Source organism: Hibiscus syriacus, unplaced genomic scaffold (assembly GCF_006381635.1).
Source record: "Hibiscus syriacus cultivar Baekdansim isolate YM2019G1 unplaced genomic scaffold, ASM638163v2 tig00110474_pilon, whole genome shotgun sequence".
Taxonomy (NCBI): domain Eukaryota; kingdom Viridiplantae; phylum Streptophyta; class Magnoliopsida; order Malvales; family Malvaceae; genus Hibiscus; species Hibiscus syriacus.
Window position 1 is genome coordinate 648,372 of NW_024062753.1, and position 13,842 is coordinate 662,213.

Consider the following 13,842-nt stretch of genomic DNA (forward strand, 5'->3'; position numbering starts at 1 on the left):
TGGCGCCAAGTGGGCCGAATAATTACTGATGATACGATGTCGTATTTGGAGTTTGGAGGTGATAATTATGATCCTACTAATACTGTATCATTTCACAGGGTGGCATGGCAGGGGCGTCAAAAATGGAGCCAAATAGTAAAATTGCATTTCTTTAACCCCTCAAAAATGATTTGATTTTAGTTTAATCAGCTATAAGTAAAAGTAATGATAATATTATATTTTAATTGCTTTTACAAGGATTATATTATCTAGGCTCTTCCTTATTTATTAATTGGGAAATATTAAATGAATAAAAATAATTAATTTTATGTTCTTTTGTATAATCAATAATAATATCAATTGCTTTAAAATTTAGTTGGTATTATTTTAAAATTTAATTATTTTAAAATTTATCATGTCAATTTAATGGTTCAAGGGATTGTTTTTCTTTCTTGATATCTTGGGTTCGAGTAATTGTGTGTAGGGAGTGAATGCATATTCAATGGTTAAGAAATACTATGAACATATATTATATTGTAATTACCCCAAACTATTTAAAAAAATTATAAAATTCAATTACACTATTATCCTTAAGTTAAATATGTATTTTTTTATCATAAACTCAAACTCAATTCAATTTTATCCTTTCTAAAATTCAACTCGATCTGAGCTTAATATTTAAATATATATATACTATCGAATCGGGTTAAAAGCCATCAAATCCAATGCTCATCCCCGACTCACTATAGATATAGATATATAGATCATATTGTGTGTTTTAATATAAATTCTTTTATGATTTGAATTCTATTTTATATAAACATTTCCCGTGTATGTTAAGATTTTCAATCTGGTTATATATTATATAATAATTAATTAAAATTACTTTTTTTGAAAGGGGGTGTTTTGTCTTTTTTTAAGAGGACCACAAATATAAAATTACATAAAATAAGATTTTATTAAAATACTTTTCTAAACCTAAATGAGAGAAAAAGAATACACAAGTCGATGTCAATACAAAAGATCTTAAAGAAACCACAAATGACAAACACCAGTGCACTGGTCACACAAAACAACGGGCACGAATTGGTAGTTGCTGACGGCACCAGAATTCTGCAGAACAACAAGCTGCCAATGCTGAACCGCAGAGGATGAACGCACAAACCCGAGCAGCCATAACCAGTAGAAGATAAGACCAGGCCACAACCATGTGTACAAACACCTGACCCATTACAAACCGAAGACACAGGAAGCAACATCAACGGCAGCACACACCAAGAGACTCAAACACGACAATACAACAATTACCCAAACCGTCTCCGCAACACTAGACAGAAACATCACAGCCAAACATGCAAAGGCCACTGTCCGTACTGTATTATAATTATGGGTATATAATACATATTCAAAGTATTTATTAAATTTAATGATAAATTTAGCTTCTAAGGATAGAAAGTTGAAAATTATTTTTATGAGAATCTCAAAGACAATTATAAAACATGTACTGATTTATTTAAATCAAATCAAAATCATTCATAGTCGAATTTTAAAATTTTCGCTACAATAAAATTAATCATATATTATATTAAAATTAATTAGATATTTTATGGAACAATATTGTCAACATTTCATATCATGTCTAAAGAATACGACTCAAAATCAAGAAAACTGAAACTCATTCGAATAAAAAAATGTGTTTTTTTATTCAATTGACCATTAGTGCTTAATTTTACATAAAAGTGAATAATTGAGGACAAATAATTACACTAATAAAGTTTTCTAATAGTTTTACATAATAATAAAGATAACCCTTCTAAAAGAATTAATCTTATAAAATTTAGAATTAAAGAAGATAAATATATTTCATTATTAAAATCAAATTGAATTAAATCGAAAATAAGTAGACAAACTAAATTCAATAAAAATCAAAATCAACATTATTAAAACGGATTCAATTCTCAATTTTTTTCCTGCATCATACCAACTAACAATTCTTGCTATAATTGTTGATGAACTTACTATAATAAAAAATAAACTACTCCTTTTATTTAATAAACTATTTAGATCATGTTTTCGAACAATCAATAAACAAAAAAACTATTTAAAAAATCGAATAGCAACTTTGTCATTCAAGGCAATGAAAAAATAAATAAAATTCTATATAGTTCTAAATCAATCCAATGCCTCCAATTTCAAGCTCTTTAAGGCTTCCATAGAATGGTAGTTTCAGCTATCATTGATGTCACAGTGTAAGGATCCATGTTTGATGATGGCCTTCGATCTTCGAAATAACCTGTAGATAACATTTTAAGTAAAGTATTTTATAAGATCTAATGCAATAACTCGGAAAATGATTTTTTTAAAAAAGATTAATAACAAATAAACAAAAGGATAGTTACCTTTTCCAGCTTTCTCAGTGTCACGACCAACACGGACCGAGGCTCCCCTGTTTGCAACACCCTAGAGTTCGGACATCGCATTGTTATTTTTCGTGTGCGTGAAAATTAGGTTAAAAACCAAATAAAAATAGAATAAAATGTAATAAATAATTAAATATAATTTAATAATATTTAAAATCGAGATGGAACTGAACAAAATGTTGTTCGAACAAGTTTAGTCACAGTGCCGATTGGATAATATTGCGTTAAACTAACCCAAGAGAAAGTATTGATATCAGCAGTTTCGTGAAGACCCGTTAAGCGTCTCTCGTTACCCTTGCCATAAGCTGCAATGTGCTCCTTGTGGCGTTTACTCAACTTCTCTATCGCCTTCTTTATCACTTGGATCCCATCGTCATTTCTCATCGATTTTGTGCTGAGAAAAAAAAAACAAAATTAATTAATTTTGCTGGATGCTTCAAACAAACTGATTTATAGTATAAATTCAAATCAAACTCAGATAAAATATTCTAAAATTCTCAAACCACAACCTAACCGATGAACACCTTTATTGTTGTTTGTACGGAAGTAAACTTATCCATATTAAAATAGGGTTATTATATGCTTTGTATCAATATTTATAAATCCCTTTATATAAATATTTGTATAATTTTATAGTTAAATTTAAATAAAATAATTCAGGTTCGAGGTAGATTAATTTGGTACGTACCTGTAATTAGTATGAGCGCCAGCACCGTTCCAGTCACCCTAATTTACGGAAATATGAAGCAAATTAAAAGAAATAAAGGGAGAAATGAATTAAGATTGTAGCATCGAAACAAACCGAGACTGGCTTCGGATCGAACGAAAGAATAGCTCCTGCCATTTCGGTGATTCGCTGTTTTGGAAAACAAGAAGACAATCATCAAGGCAAATCTTTTTTTTTTTTTAATACAAGCATTTTAACAATACTATTTTTTTAATATATGAGATTCAAACTCAAAACTTTAATAAAGAGACTTTGATCTCCTTGTCTTTTAAATCAACAAGTGTTACAAATTTTCATTTAGATACACCGGGCTTTACAGATCATACCTCGAGAATGTATCGGGCCATCCATACTTGATCCCCTGAAGAAATCCCACAAACTGGACCAACTTGGAATTCCCACTGTTTAACACAACAAAATGACGAGATAAATCCTAAGATATTTAATGGTAAATATCAAGAGATAACGTTCAAATTGAGTAAGAACTGATGACATATTTTTATTATTGAAATGATTCGATATTAGATATCGGATAAATATGTCCGATATTTATGTCCATATATTTATCAAGCACATGTATTTTAATAAAAAACGGAAAATCCGGGTAGCTAAATGGATCGAATAAGTAAGAGCAGCCTTCTAACTAGGAAGAAACAAAACATACCTGACCAGGCATGACTTCACCATTGATGCCACTGATGTTAATGCCAGCATAAAGGCAAGCCTTGTAATGTGCGTCCACAATGTCTCGGCCGAATGCTTTGTCCGCACCAACTCCGCAGTAGTACGGACCCTTCATGCGTATGGATAACAAAACTTGGTAACAGGATCGAAAACTGATGGGTTTGAATCGATTTTCAAGATTTCTCGAGTTTCCGAATGTGATACTTACCTGTGGCCCGGGATACCCTCCGACCGGCCATCCAAGAGGCCATTTAGTATCCTTTTGAAAAAGAGTGTACTCTTGCTCAATGCCAAACCTAAATTAGTAGAGTAACACTAACTTTAATGATATTTAAAAAAAAAAACTAGCCAACAATTGATTGAAATAATGATATTACCATGGCTCCTCCTCAACAACCTCTGGGTTGCTGAAGATCTTGGCGGCATTGAATCTCTTGTTGGTCGGAATTGGGTCGCCGGTCGGTGTATATGTGTCGCACATCACCTGCTTATGCAATTATATATATATATATATATATATATATATATATATACTTTCTTGTGAAATACCCTAAAATATTGCTTTCGAAATAAATGTATGAATACATAAAAAGTGTATGAACTTGGTTACCAAGATGTTATTTCCCCTTCTGAACGGATCCATGTATATCGCTTGAGGACTGATCTAGCCAAAATACATAATAATCATATAAGAATCTTAATTAAGACATGAAAAAAATAAATAGATATCAAATTATAAGTTTAAATAACGATCACAATACAATATTATTAACCGTAACAACAATAATCATTATACAATCGAACATATTTCATTTTTTTCCCATGCAACAAACAAAATTCAAGTTAGCTAGAAAACACAATTTCAGTCTTGTGAATGCGAAAAATGTGTCTGAGTTTTTTGTGTGTGTGTTTGAATTAGATTTAAAACACCACTTTTACATCAATTCAATTTTTCCCATGCAGAAAACGATTTCACGGTCTCGTGAATGCTGAAAATAGTTGTTTCAAGGGTTTTTTTTCTCTGTTTGGGTTCGACTTGAATCAACTTTAAATAATCAAATTCAATTTAACCACCGATTATCAAGAGATTTTAGAAGAAAAATAAAGTTTGAACAGGACGTACCATATAATGACTTCACTGTTGTCTCCGGTGGCCTGTTCAGTGCTGGAACCATCGTAGTTCCACTTCGGGAGTTTCGAAGGATCAAGCTCCGGTCCCGGCAAAGTCTATATCGGAACCAATATATCACCCTTTTGATAAAAAACCAGATCATAAAATTCAACCAAATGAAAAAGTTCTAACGGTAAAATACACACCCTTGCTTTGCTCCTCATATCCATACCAGATCCACCGATCCTGTAAATTATAACATATAAAAATATATTAAAAAATATTAGTAAATTAGTCTAAAATTATGTAGATAATAAGAAAACGGAATGGGGATTGAAAGATAGAGAGATCGACCATATGTATTCAGCGATGATTCTTTTAGTGGTTTCACTTAGATTGAGATTAATGAGATCATTGAGGAGAGACATTGTTGTTTGGGAAAAAGAATTGAGAACAGGGTTTTGATCGGTGATTTTAAAAGGGAAATTTTAACAGATTTTCACTAAGGAAATGCATTGTTTTTAGGGTGGTTAAGGTTATCTATAAATAGACACTGATAGTGAGATTTGTACAACACAAGTCTTTTACTTGCCATTTAATTATTATACAAAAAATAAAAAGAATGAATTGACACAAATGAAATTGTTTTGAGTTTTTAATATTAAATTAAAAAAATTTAAATTATAATATCCATCCATATTATTTTAAAATAATGTTAAATTTATTATATATCAGAGAAATTTTAAAAATGTTATTATTTTAGATTTTGATAAATGTGAATGTTAAAATTTAAATTATGATAATTGATATCAATCCATAGTATTATTTATTTCATTTTAAATATTTTATTTTAATTTAATTTGTGTATTTAGATTTTTTTTGCCTTCCCAGTTCCAAGGTTTCATATTGACTAATCTGGACCGACCCACGTCGCACACTTGGTTTTGGCAGATGAGTCTCCAAGCAAGAATTTTCTGCATACACAAGGGCTTGAACTCAAGACATTGTTTAAGCGATATCAAGCTGCTTACCACTTGAATCAATCCTGATAGAGTGTTTAGAATTTTTCAGATTTTAAATTTGCAAATGCTACTATTTTTATTATATAAAAAATAATAAATTATTGAAGTTATCGAATATCATCTAAATAACATCACAATATATGTCGATTGAGATAAATTTCAAGATAAGTAACACAAATGACCATCTAGATGAGAAATGATTTTTAGTAAGTGTCAAAACCTTCAAACTATGTAAGAGCTTTTGTGTTCATCGAAGTTTTAATTAAGCAGTTTCATTACTCCTAATAGAGATTTGACATATAAGATGCAAGATAATTTTCACGAATTCAAATTTGAGATACCAAATTTTCTCGAGTGATCGATCTCTTTGTAAAATAGGTCAATCCTCTAAAATATGAATTTGTGAAAACTTCTTTTATATTATCCTTTTAAATCTTTATAGTTTATTTTTAGCCTTTTGCTTTCAAATGAACAATAATTTATAAATTGCTCTTTAAATTTTGAATTTAAAATAAGGATGGATTTTTGTTCAAATCAAGCTAGATTTTTTATGACTACAATTACATGTTTGATATAACCCCTCAAATCGATGCAGGTAACCCGATTTAATCTGGGGTGTCACATTAGGGCCACCAGATCGACCCACTGTAAAAATATCGAAAAATTTAAAACTTTTATTAGAACATGTAAACTCATAAAATGATTTATGAATACATAATAAAATTTATCAGTATTCAGAAATAAAACAAATTTTCAGACTCGAATATTAAACAAAATACAACCTACATGCCCCCTAATCACATGTACCATATTCTACAAGGGAAGAACTCCCTTATTAATGTCGATAGATGCACCGGTATAATTCTTTTAATCTGAAAAGGTGAGTAACAAAGTGAACTTTGGAAAGCTCAGTAATACAATACTACCAGATGATGCTATAGGACATGCAAAGAACAAATAATCGTATGTTTCCTTATTGGTTTAGACATTTACAATTTTTTTTATGCTGAGCGGAGATCCTACGGATATTTCAGGTAGTAACAGACAATAAACTTATAAATATTTCGGATGTCTGGGTTCAGGAGATCATAATAGTTTGTCTAGTGTGTTCCCACAAAACATTTAAAACAATTCTGTTTTTTTAAATCAGTGCAGATCACGGTTATTAAAACATCATAGGAGTTTTTAATTTAAAAACTCTGAATCGTCCTCCAACGGAACATCATGTGCAGATCCCAGAACTGCACAACCTAAAGGAGTACCTTGGGGCCTGTAAGCCTACCCAAGAATATTCTCAGGGCCTTCCTGGCCTACCCAAGAAAAATCTCAGGGCCGCAGAGCCTACCCAAGGGTCGCCTTAGGTCCATAAGGAATTATCAGTAGTGCAAAACCTATAAAAGGAATTAACCGCAACGACTGAACCTGTCAGAGTCTTAATACCAGAACCCATAATGCCCCAAATAAAACATTTTCCTTTAGTAACGGATATATAAAAAATCTGAACAGAACTCAGAACAGAAATCAAAGCATAAATCAGAACAGAAATCACAACAGAATTTAGACCATAAATCAAAGAAGAATTTAGAACAGAAATCAGATAAAATATTAATATGATCAGAGAACACACTAGAGATTACAAATATGGTTCGGAGGTATTGAATAATCTTATTGGACATAGAAACGAGGATCTTTAGTATACTGATAGAATGTCAAAAATTAAAATCACTATCGGAAGAGTTTATTAGCTGATGGGAACATCGATTATTCATAACGTGACTTATCAGGATCATTTAGTATTTAGACAGTTTTCGAAGGCACAAGTATTCATAAAGTTTTTCAGAATCCTTTGTATATGGGTTACTTGTTTTCCATATATGACCAGAGTGGTTTGAGATGATAAGGGAGAACAAATATTCCGGACTTTTACCATCTATGTCGATCAATCGGATTTTCGAACAACTCGAGCTGAATTACTTCCAGAACTGATACTTGTCGACTAATCAATTTATTTCACTTCTAGGGTATTCAATCATTCATGAGCTTAGTGATATTCTTGGGTTATTTGCATTTCAGGAGTATTTTGGTCATTTTATAGATCTAGGGTATTTCAATCCTTTCATTATGTTTAGTATTATTATTTAATTCAAACTTATATTTTACTTCAGCCATTTTGAACAATTCTGACAAAAAAACACGATCGATAAATTATTCTTCATGTATTTACTCATAACTCAGAAATTTTCGGGTCAAGTACCTTCTTAGATTTTACAAACGGAATATCAAAAAATTTCTATACAAATACATGATCTTAACAATTAAAACTGTAATTCATAGGTTTACGTACGAATTCTCAGGATACTTTTTCATTTAGGGTCAACTCATACTATTTTTATCTCTCAAGTGCATTTTCGTAATTTCTTAACCAGATAATTTCAGTATTAAAACTCCTAACAAGAATAATTATAGTTTACATATCCATGGCTGATTCCTGAATCACTTAATCTCATAGCTTAATTTAATTTCAACTATACTCCAATTTCTTATATTAGTCATCTGAGTCATATTCAGATACCGAATTTTTATCATATTCGAATCGAGTGTAGAAATTAATAAACTACATAGACGATACCAAACATTTTCATTCATGCATTGACCAATACCAACATGTTCCATAAAGCATGAAAATGTAATAATGTATTACCTCAATTTTTGTGTCATAATGATCGACCATATAAATTTCATTTGAACGCTCTCGATCTTGAATTCAACTTCCAATAATTCATCAAATACATAACAACATAAATTTCATAAAAAATGGAGCTTAATTACGAAATAGGGATCGAATCGGGTAATTAATCAGTGAAAAACAATTTATCAGGTTCAAATTTGACGAAACAGACTTCGAAATCGGACTCAGTACGTCAACTAAACCCAAAATATTACTCTTGAATTCCAGCTCACCGACTTGATTTATAACTTCCAATCCTTTTCTAAAGAACACAGACAATTTATCGTACAAATACGACTTCAAATAATTTTTCTCGCCATAAAAATAATTTATTAGAATATAATTAATAATTTGGGGACCCATTGTTAAAACTAAAAACTTTAAGAGTCAATATAATTTTTAATTACTAAAATTAGGGACTAAATCAATCTTAATAAAACATTATGCCATAATCATAATAATATGAAAGCTAAGAGACAAGGTTGAGCTTTTAATAAATTGGATGACTTACCTTGTAATTATCCCTTTCTAACTTCCATAACAATTTCACAATTCCACGTGCTGGAATTTCTTATTTCATGCGACTTTCTTCCCCATTAAACCTTCTCCTTGAGTTCTGTAAGTGAAGCAAGAAAGCTTCACCGGCCGGAAATCAAACGTCGGTGACCATCTCGTCGGTCGCCGACTCTAATCACCGTTCAAAATCTAATTTATATTGTTCGAAGCGCCTTGATCTCCTCGTCACTGTTATGGCATCAAATCAACAAGATTCCTCTCCAATGATCGTAGATCTACAAGTTACCATTCGACTTCCATGAATTAAAAACATCTATATCGTCGTCGGTCACCTTCCGATGAAGCTAGATTTTCTATATGAAATTCTCGCTGCCAAGTGGGACATCTCCACCGTTGAGATCTTCCAAACAACTTCCGAGAATGAGGAACTCTCAGCCAATTCTTCAATTGGGTACCCTTTGTATCTAAGAATTCTTTCATCTCCATCTATATAAAAAAACCGACGACCGAACGGGAGCAATATTCAAGTAACCCGGATCGTAAATTTTCAGATCGTTTTTTTTTTAAATCAGTAGCTTTGACGGTGCCTTCAGAGGAGAGAAGGACATGGTACTTCTTCCCGGTTCGCTCGTCGACGACGGTTAAAGAACCGCCAACAGAGCAAGGGGCGGCCTGAGCCGACACACAACATTGGTCGAGGAGGGAGGAATTCAGGTTGGTGGAGGAGCAATGAAGAGCTGACAAGTGACTAGCAAGCACAGCCAAACGAGCCTTGACTTTGGAATCTTCCATTGATAAGTATGGAACTTGTGTTTCGATTTCCTCATCGTCATCCCTATTCTTGGTTTTAAAACCGAACTACCCCATACTTAAAAAACATCTATGTATTGTGTGGCCCTCGTTATTTTTAATAAAATAATTGTAATAATATTTGTCAATCAAACTTCAAATCTATTCATAAACAATATCAATCTCACATATTCTATAAATCTCTCAATTTCATAGTAACCAAGAAATGGAAATTTATATATAAAGTCTCTAAATATTCTCCATATTTCTTATGAACCCACCATTTTTAATTAGGAAGCTATTTCAAAAGTCATAAGAATTTTAACCCCTAACTTAAGGTGTGACATTTGAATCATTAACTTAAAAATTGTATGATAATAAATAAATTAAGTAAGACTTTATAATTTAGTCTTTAAATTATAATGTCTATGCAATTGAAATCTGATTTAAAGTTCAACTGAATTGTAATTTCACATGTAATCTATAAACATGTTAAATTGAAGTTGATAACTTAAGGTTTTAATTTTGACATTAATTTGTAGGATGTATGAAAACATTTAATTGTAATCACGTTCAATAATAATTCCTAAATATAAATCTATATTGAATATTTTGATAAATAGAATGATACTTAATATTTGAATCATATCGTATTGATAAAGTGTTACGATATACCCATTACGACGGTAAAATAAAAGATAAATAGTACAAATGGCCTCCTAGATGAGGATATTGACTTTTAACAAATATCGAAGCCTTCAAATTGTTTAGGTCCTTTACGAGTTTCCAAGTTCACCGACAAGAAAATATTTTCATTCATAACGTGACCGAGTCTATTTTTATTTAAATTCAATTTTTAATAATTTGAAGGGATTAATGGGGCTGTAAATAAGTCAAGTTAAGTTCAAGTATTATTGAACTCGACTCGGTTCGAGATGATTAAAGCTAAGTTAATCTCGATTAAAAAATTCGTAAGTTTAAAATTATTATGTTCAACTCAAATTCAAAATTAAAAAATAAAGCTCAACTTGAGCTCAAAAAATTAAACTCAAAACATTCTCAGACTTAGTTCGATTGGAACTAAAATTTGAATTCAATTCAAACTTGAGCTCGAACTTAAACATGAACTTTAAGTACATGAAAACATTGCATAAAAAATACATCATTAAATGTTAATATATTTTTTTTTCAAGTTGCTTACAAGTTTTTTGAGCTGAGTATTAAATAACTCGTTTCAACTTTTTAAAAACTTGATTTCGAGTCAATTCAATTCAAGTATTGATCGAGTTTTAACCAAGATAAACTTAAATAGCTCGCGATCTGTCTCTTCTCGTTTACAAACCCTAAAAGTCAATAGACCTAAAAAATCATAACTATATAAGCTATTATGATATTAAGATTTGATATAAATGAACTCGTGGAAGTGGACCTTTGATTTTCTTGGACCATGTAAAAATTGGTTGCAAGGCCCGACCCAAGTAGTCAATGGCCGCTACCACTCTCTACACTTCTATGTATCATTTATAGTCAAAATAGATGTTGGGTATATTTACTGACCCGACGAAACAAACGTAATTTTATCCATAGTTGTCTGTACCGCTACCCTATCTAGTGGATCTAGTGCCAACCGATCTATATCTATCTTTGGACGGGCCAAGCCACCTAACCACGAAAACATGCAAGAGTTGTATGATAGGTCGCAGATCCAACGATCTGCTTGAGAAAGAGAATGTCCTCTCAAAGTCTCTCGAGCCTCTTGAATGAACGTCGACGCCTGGATCGCCTTCCTCATTTGTTGGTACACTAACCGTTCTCCTAGTAGTTAGCTTGCCATAATTACCGTTGTCACCCGTTGACCTACGATTCCACTTTCCGAGAGGCGGCTAGTTACCTATATGCGCTGGAAGTCTTTAGTTGCTTTATCGAGATCTAAAACCTGCCTTACCGACTTGAATTGATAATAAGGTACAAAGTCAACTCCCATATTTTCGGGCCCGAAATTAAAAAATAAATCTTTATAGAATGAAAGTATATTTTATTACTTTGAATAATTAATTTAATATTATATTAACAAGCCGTATAAAAACAATTAAATATTATCAAATATTATTTTTATTATTTTTATAAGAAAACACCTTAAATACAACTAAGATAAAAAAAATGAATTTGGGTATGATACTGATCTTGATTTTTAACAACAAATGAAAAAATAAAAAATATTTTGACATTTTATCATTAGATTGAGACTAGAGAATACTAAGAGTTAAAAAAATATTTGATAAATTAAAGAATACAATTTTAAAAAAAGAAAGGAAAAAATATGATTATATTTAATTTAAAATTAAATGAATTAATGAGAGGATGAAGAAAGGAATAGAAAATCGAGAAATTATGGGCCTCAATTATAAAGCTAAAAATTGATATTAAAAAACTAGAGGTCTCAATTATAAATGTAAAAAGTGAAATTAAAAAAAATTAAGAGCCCCAATTATAAAAACAAAATGTGAAATTAGAAGAAACTAGAACTCACAATTATAAAGGTAGAAAATAAAATTAAAAAAATTAAGGATCTTATTTATAAAGGTAAAAAGTGAGATGAATAAAATTATGATTTTTTATTATAAAGATAAAAAATGATGCCCCAATTTTTTTAATCTCACTTTTTTACAAAAGTAAATTTGAGTCTTTAATTATAAAGATAAAAAATAAATTTTAAAAATTAGAAATCTCAATTTTAAAAATAAAAAAACAAGATTAAAATAACGTCATGTAAAAATTAGGGTCCCAAGCAATCTCTTAGGGGGTGTTTGGTTTAAGGATTGTGGGATTTCCATGTTTGGTTGGCCGAGAATCTCATTCCTGGTAATGTTTTATTACCAATAGTAGATTTTTTGGGGTATATTACCATGAATGTCATTACCTCCCTTCCCTTAGGTATTGTAACATTATTGGTGTTTTGGACTAAAATACCCTTAAATTTTTATTTTTTCCCCAAAAATATCATTTTCTGTCATTGAATAATAAAAATTCTACGAATGTTAAATTACAAATTTATCCTTAAATTATTTTAGATTTACAAAAAAAAAGTTTATAATTAAAATTTTATATGAAGTTCAGGGGTTAATTTTTTTTACCCTTTCATTAAACATTTTTTATATTTTTATTTTTGTAAAAAAATTATATAAATATTATGAATTTAATTTTTTAAAGAAAATATATAAATATTTTACAATTTGTAATATTATACAAATATATAATAAGGACATTTTGATCAAATATACATTCCAATAATCTTGTATTCTTTTAATCAAATACAATAATTTTACATTCTTGCTAAACCAACCAAACACAAAATACAACATTCCCAGCAATGGTAATCTTTTATTCCCACTGGTAATCTTACATTCCGTGAACTAAACGCACCCTTAAGTGTTCCCTTAATAACTGACTCAGATAACGTAATATCTTTTCAATATTTTTTTTATTAATTTATAACACCTATTGCGAATATAAATGTTTAAATTTAAATCTTTAAAAAAATAATATTTCTTATTACTGCCGGTCGGCCGGTCCATTGAATTCTTATTTAAAGTCACATAAATATAGAACTATAATTATGTACTTATAAATAATTCGACTTTTAGACGAGTTAAAAACGGAAATTAAAAGATACCAGAATATCCAATCAACCATCAGGGTCCTTTGAAGATGGGATCGACGGTCGAGGATGTCACACGTGCAAATTCATCCGTTATAGTTTTGCGGACATGCAAAAACCCTAATGCGCGCTCTTTGGCAAATAGTTGAAAGCGTTTAGCGTACTAACTAAAATCAAAACGTTATATATATATTCCTCATTTGCTCGG

The 13,842-nt window shown here is 30.5% G+C and overlaps 1 protein-coding gene across 1 annotated transcript; it reads right to left on the reverse strand.

Annotated features, from left to right (window-relative positions):
• Positions 1–2,154: 2,154 nt before the first annotated feature.
• On the reverse strand, positions 2,155–5,355 carry LOC120128178 (glutamine synthetase nodule isozyme-like). The gene is made up of 13 exons (XM_039145926.1): positions 5,276–5,355; positions 5,128–5,167; positions 4,934–5,037; positions 4,421–4,469; positions 4,188–4,294; positions 4,019–4,106; positions 3,791–3,919; positions 3,453–3,527; positions 3,202–3,255; positions 3,088–3,125; positions 2,634–2,793; positions 2,379–2,439; positions 2,155–2,272 (listed from the first exon to the last, which is right to left on the reverse strand). Exons 1-13 carry the CDS (start codon positions 5,347–5,349, stop codon positions 2,181–2,183), a joined length of 1,071 nt encoding a protein of 356 aa, XP_039001857.1. The 5' UTR covers positions 5,350–5,355; the 3' UTR covers positions 2,155–2,180.
• Positions 5,356–13,842: the final 8,487 nt, after the last annotated feature.

Coding starts and splice junctions, on each gene's coding strand:
- LOC120128178 (XM_039145926.1), bottom strand. CDS start 5,349: ATGTCTCTCCTCAATGATCTCATTAATCTCAATCTAAGTGAAACCACT. Junction 4,295..4,420: donor GAAGGGGAAATAACATCTTG/GTAACCAAGTTC, acceptor TTGCATAAGCAG/GTGATGTGCGACACATATAC. Junction 4,107..4,187: donor GTTGTTGAGGAGGAGCCATG/GTAATATCATTA, acceptor CTACTAATTTAG/GTTTGGCATTGAGCAAGAGT.